The sequence below is a fragment of the Raphanus sativus genome, chromosome 1, assembly GCF_000801105.2.
Source record: "Raphanus sativus cultivar WK10039 chromosome 1, ASM80110v3, whole genome shotgun sequence".
In the NCBI taxonomy this organism is placed as follows: Eukaryota; Viridiplantae; Streptophyta; class Magnoliopsida; order Brassicales; family Brassicaceae; genus Raphanus; species Raphanus sativus.
This window is the reverse complement of record NC_079511.1, coordinates 21,972,088-21,978,082: the sequence shown is the minus strand read 5'-3', so window position 1 is coordinate 21,978,082 and position 5,995 is coordinate 21,972,088. Positions and strand designations below refer to the sequence as shown.

The following is a 5,995-nucleotide window of genomic DNA, read 5'->3' as shown; positions in this document are numbered from 1 at the left end:
AAAGGTTTTCATTCTTATGATATGAAAAATATAGAAGATGAAACTTTGATGTTTCTTTAGCAACCAAAAAAACTTTCATGTTGGAAGTCAGTGTCTTTTCTGAAATATGTATACATAAATTTACATTACTTTTTATACCTTTTTATTTCTTTCTTTTATTATCTTTTTCCTTTACAAAAAAAAATTCTTGTTTGCAATTTTAATATATTAATTCCTCATTTGTCATATGTCTATATATATCTTTTAGTTATTGAATTATTTCATATGCAACTAAATTAACAAATATGAATATAAATTTGATGGACAATGGAAGATACCTGAATCTTGCCTTCGCGAATCTCTTGGACAGCTCCCACATCAATGACTGGAGTTCTGCCGGTGAGGAATTTGGTTGCAAAAGGACCTTGTTTTGGTCTGAGGAGCCCATACTTGGAGGGATCTCCATACATAAATAATCTTGTTTTAGCCATCATCATTACCAATATGTCAACCACTTTCACCGGTAAATACTTCAACAACCACATCCCTAAATATGTCTCTTCTTTGGTGAGTACATGTCTCTGCATACATTTAGGGAATGAACTTGTAAAATGACAAATGGTAACGCAAAAAAGCTTAAGATTTTTAGGTATATGCTAATTAAGCGTTTATTATTTTTGAGAAAATTAAGATTTATTTTCTTTGTTAAAGTTGAAGGAACCAAATATAGTGATATATATTATATTAAGCTAAGTCAAATGTCATTTCCATCAGCAATATCAATAATCCAAAAAATATTAAACTATGATGGGCAAAGTATCAATTATCATTAATTAAGAGGCATATGAGTAATTATTTCATATTAGAAAAAAAAATCAAATTCTAAACAACATTTTGACATGCAAAAGAAGTGTGTAACTTTAACGTTCATGCATTCAGAAAATAATAATCAAAAGACCAAATGAACATTAATGAATTAATACTTACTGGAGTTCTAATGAGAACGGCTGTATTAGCATCGTGGTTATTAAGATCATAGCTAATCTCCATACCCGAGTTTCCCCCTCCTACTACAAGAACGTTTTTACCGCTAAAGTTATGACCCGACTTGTAAATACTAGAGTGCACAATTTCACCGGGGAAAGTAGTAATCCCTTCCACCGCCGGGATGTATTGGTCTCCGTTTTCTCCGGTCGCAACCACAACAAACTTCGACCAGTACACCTCGGTTTCCCCGGTCGTTGTGTTTTCCGCCTCTACCCTCCACGTGTTGTTGGACATATTGAACGTTGACAACTTCACAGTTCGGTTGTATCTAGGATTTATCTTGAAACGGGTTACGTAAGCGTCAAGGTAGTCAATGAAAAGATTTTTGGGCATGAAGGTTGGAACTTCGGGACCATGCGGCATGAAAGGTAGCTGACAAAAGCTTTTGGCTAAGTGGAGTTTGAGACGGTCGTAGGATCGTTTCTTCCAAAGTGATGCATATATATCTTCTTTCTCGAGGATCACGTTTGGGATTGAGTGTTTGTTTAGACAAACTGATGTTGCTAAACCGGCTGGTCCAGCTCCCACAATCACCACTACAGTCTCCATATCTTTTTGTGTTTTAGGTCTGATAGTTTTTCTATTTTGTGTTATCGAGAGATGTTCATTAATTGTGTTGTTATCGAGTATATATGAGGACACTGAGATATCATGATATGTGTGAGCAAAAAGGATGAAATATGGAATCTTAATATATTTTGACACTTGTAAAACAATGCAAAATGGTTTTTATTAGTGCTGACTGTTTTGGAACTATATACCTAATTTCTGTAAATAAAGAAGAGTTCAGTTGAAATACAGTCTAGCATAAACGTTACAAATTTAAGAGCATAAGGTAACAAATATAACTATTAATTTGTGTGGCTTACAATTTGAATGGTGAGTTGGCAGAGAGGATGTATGATCATATATATCTGTTTTGACTATGCTATTTTTTAACATTGTTGACAATGATATTAACTACTATACTTGCTTAGATATTAATACATACTTGTTTTGTATAAATTTGAATAAAAGTATAACATATGTGCCGAAAACAGAATCTGAAAACATTTATTATTCTGAGATTTTTATTTAATTTAGAAATACACATCAAGTATATAAGTTGGATGACTACTAAATTTCTGAGAAATAACAGTTTTTCTAAAACTGACCAAATTTTCTTAAAATTTTACTGACACCCATTATTTTATATTTACAGTGAACTACTTAAAATATAGGCATCTCTTTAAAATAGTTAATGTTTAACTTGACTATCTAACTTCGCAGTAAAAGACAATATTAGTGTCATGTTTATTGAAAAACTACTGCAATCATCTTGAAAATATGATTACATATAGCATTTTTACCTTGTGGCAGTATTTCAATTTTTAATATAAATAAGAAAAATTTAATTCTACCACAAGTTTGATACAAATTTTCAATATTTACTATTAATGAATGACTATTTTTCTTAATGATGTACAATAATGAATGACAATTAATAAAATTTCAATTAAACATGTCTCTTGTGGTGGACGATCTCATCAATCCGATCGACCGTTTTTGGAATATGGATTTGCTTAATGAGTATTTCCATCAAGACGATGTGAAGACTATTCGAGGTTTGGAAGTTAGCAGGACACAAAGGCCAGATATGTATGGATGGATGTTTACAGAATCTGGGAAATATTCGGTTAAATCAGGTTACAAACTGAGTCGTCTTATCCAGATAAGGGACCTAGGGTGATAAGACATGGTCCGAGTATTAAACTTCTATTGGCGTTTGCATGGAAACTTAATTTCTCTCCAAAATTAAGGAATTTTGATTGGCAAGTATTATCGGAAACTCTGCCAGTAGCAAAGAATCTTATGCACATGGTATACAATGTGACCTATGGTGTAGTATTTGTTGTGCAGAGAAGGAAACCGTAAACCATATTCTCTTTGAATGCCCTTCAACGTTGCAAACGTGGGCTTTATCTCGGATCCCTTCTCTTCTTGGAATTTTCCGATCATCATCGGTTTTCACTAGTCTAGATTACCTTTTTTGGAGATTGCCAAAGGAGGTAGATTCTGATTATTTTCCATGGATTTTATGGTATATATGGAAAAACAGAAATGATAAAATTTATCAGAATAAAAATGGGAACCCTCATGAAGTCCTGCGTCGAGCGGAAGTTGAAGGCACACTTTCGGCGGACGCGCAACTATTATTACAGAAAAATCAGGGACAATTCCAGACAGAGATTAACTGGCAGTATATGGAGGATACCAGAATCTGCTTTGTCGATGGAGGTTGGAGGGAGCAAGATATTTACACAGGACAGGGTTGGTATTGCCGGAAAATGGATTCTGAGGATGTTATGATGGGGACAATGAATCTTCGAAGAAGCCTATCACCTTTACATGCGGAATGTGAAGCCTTGATTTGGGCGATGAAGTGCATGAAGAATCTGCAATTCTCAGACGTAGTATTTGCAACGGATTGTTCTCAACTGGTGAAGATGGTGTTTTCACCTGACGAATGGTCAGCTTTTGCTACACATATGTAAGAATTTTCTCGCAGTAAGACCTTCTTCCCTACCTTCAAGATCAGACATATTCGAAAGACACAAAACACAATGGCGGACAAGTTTGCACGCGATGCGAGGAGTTCACCTTCAGCTATGTTAATGTCGATTTCCTACCTTCGGTTTGGCTATCTGAACTGGTGGTCTCTTAAGCGATTAACCATATTGTTGTAAAAAAATGACTATTTTAATAAATACTCTAAATTTGTGATAAAATAACAGTAAGCTAATTTTTCTAAATGTTTATAGAACATTTATAAACTCAACCCCAACCCCTTAATACTAAAGCCTAAACAATATTCAATAAAGCGTAAACTAGAATATTAGTATATTTTCTATTCATGGGATTTAAAAATGGTATTTAAATTATGGTATTTTAAAACAATTTCTCTAGAAAGAGACTGATATTCTTTGTATTTGGTCTTTCTCCAATAATTTCTTTTTTGACAACAATAAGCTACTCTAACGTGATTCCGCCGGTCAAGAAAGCCAAACCGGAGGTATCGAATCGACATATAACATAGTTGAAGGTGAACTCCTTGCCCCATGTGCATGCTTGTCCGCCATTGTGTTTTGTGCTCTTGGAATATGTCGGATATTGAAATTTGGAAAGAAAGTCTTACTTCGGCGAAATTCCTCCATACGCGTAGTGAATTCTGGCCATTTTTCAGGTGAGGACACCATCTTCACCAGTTGAAAAAAATTCATAGCAAAAACCACATCTGAGAACTGCAGGGTCTTCATGCATTCATTTGCCCAAATCAGCGCTTCACATTCTGCGTGTAAAGGAGATAGGCTACGTCGGAGATTCATCGCCCCCATCATCTTGTCCTCTGAATCTATCTGTCGGCAATACCACCCCTGTCCAGTAAATACATCTTGTTCCTTCCAAGATCCATCGACAAAACATACCCTGGTTGATCCCAAAGTTTGCCAATCGGTAGGAGACTGAACATTTCCATGAGGACTTGGTATCAATAATTGTGCCTCTGACCAAAGTATTTCTTCAAGTTCCGCTATCCGCAGTATTTCCTGCGGATTCCCATTTCTATTTGTGTAAATCTTATCATTTTTGTTCTTCCAAATATACCACATAATCCAAGAAAAATAATTTGAGTCCACTTCTTTCGGTAGCCTCCAGAATAGATAATCCAAACTTGTGAAAACTGATGTTGAGGGAAAGATTCCTGGGGGGGACGGTATCCTTGATAAGGCCCATGTTTGTAGAGCTGGTGGGCATTCAAAAAGAACATGATGCACTGTTTCTTCCTCAGCTCCACATATATTACATCCAAGATCACAATCAATACCACGTGTCTTTAAATTTTTGAACACTGGTAATTTTCCAGATAGTATTTGCCAAATAAAATGCCGCAATTTTGGTGAGCACTTTAGTTTGCATGCAAAGGCCAGTAGAGGTTTTATATTTGGTCCAAAAGGTGTTATCCTTGGGTCCTTATCAGGGTATATGGTTTCCGTTCGAATTCCTGATTGAACCGAATATTTCTCAGATTCTGTAAATGCCCAGCCATAAGAACCAGGCCATTGAGTTCGGCTGATTGCCATACCTCTGATGATCTTAACATCGTCCGGATGTATGTATGCATTGAGCAGATCTACATTCCATGACTTGTCTAGTGGATTTTTTTGTTGTGTTGATCTCCAACAATTATATTTAAAGGCTTTTAAGGTTGTTTCTTCTATCTAAATAATTTATAATGAAAACAAGAACCATTGTAAGTTTAAAAATATGTAGGAGTTATATTGAAATGATCAGTACTAGAGTGATACATGTGGTTAACCTTATCGATGTTCTCTTAATATTTTGGGAAAGTTTTTCTGTAAAATATTTTGGGAAAGTTATAAAAAGAAATATTTTAAATGAATTGAACAATCATCACACATTGTTTAACAGAGAAATGACACATATTGATTTACTATATACATTTTTTTACGTTATATGTTAAATGAACGTGTCTGTGCATTACTGGAATCTATTTACTTTGCATGTATCCAAAAGATGGTTTCTTTGTATTCCCACGCAATTCAAGATTGGTAGTGATGAAAAACGTCTCCTAACGTTCGGGTGTACTAAAGTCGAAACAGATTTTTCTTCTACCACTTATCCGTTTGACAATTGAAACCATTGAAAAAGTTGGTTGCTTTAATGTTAAATAAAAGAAACAAACAGGTGTGAGATTTAGGTCGCACCACAAGAGAAATGCAAATGGATGTATGGCTAGACATTTGCATTTTGTTGTGCCAAAAGTTACACCAAAATTGCCTCTTACTCAGATATATGAAGTTGAATGAGGAGGGCAGTGCATCGTCACTCTTGGTGCCCTAAACCAATATATGTGGCTTTTAAAAAAATACAAAGCAACTCATAAACTTAACAACACTTAATATTTCATTTA

General features: G+C 34.9%; 2 protein-coding genes across 2 annotated transcripts in view; one reads left to right on the top strand and one right to left on the bottom strand.

The window, feature by feature from the left end:
• LOC130510474 (probable indole-3-pyruvate monooxygenase YUCCA10) overlaps nt 1–1,780 on the bottom strand; it is a 2,493-nt gene extending 713 nt beyond the window's left edge. The window contains exons 1-2 of the mRNA XM_057006812.1: nt 967–1,780; nt 318–560 (exon numbers count right to left, since the gene is read on the bottom strand). Coding sequence (XP_056862792.1) covers nt 318–560; nt 967–1,575 — 852 coding nt within the window. The 5' untranslated portion in view covers nt 1,576–1,780. The remainder of the gene's footprint in view (nt 1–317; nt 561–966) is intronic.
• A 747-nt stretch (nt 1,781–2,527) lies between these two features.
• Nucleotides 2,528–3,560, top strand: LOC130497630 (uncharacterized). The gene is made up of 3 exons (XM_056990572.1): nt 2,528–2,711; nt 2,926–3,074; nt 3,144–3,560. Exons 1-3 carry the CDS (start codon nt 2,528–2,530, stop codon nt 3,558–3,560), a joined length of 750 nt encoding a protein of 249 aa, XP_056846552.1.
• Nucleotides 3,561–5,995: the final 2,435 nt, after the last annotated feature.

What these genes read in the sequence shown, in the direction of transcription:
- LOC130497630 (XM_056990572.1), top strand. Translation starts at nt 2,528, where the DNA reads ATGTCTCTTGTGGTGGACGATCTCATCAATCCGATCGACCGTTTTTGG. An exon ending in GAAATATTCGGTTAAATCAG is followed by an intron (nt 2,712 to 2,925) that starts GTTACAAACTGA and finishes TTTGTTGTGCAG; the next exon opens with AGAAGGAAACCGTAAACCAT. An exon ending in TTTGGAGATTGCCAAAGGAG is followed by an intron (nt 3,075 to 3,143) that starts GTAGATTCTGAT and finishes AAAATTTATCAG; the next exon opens with AATAAAAATGGGAACCCTCA.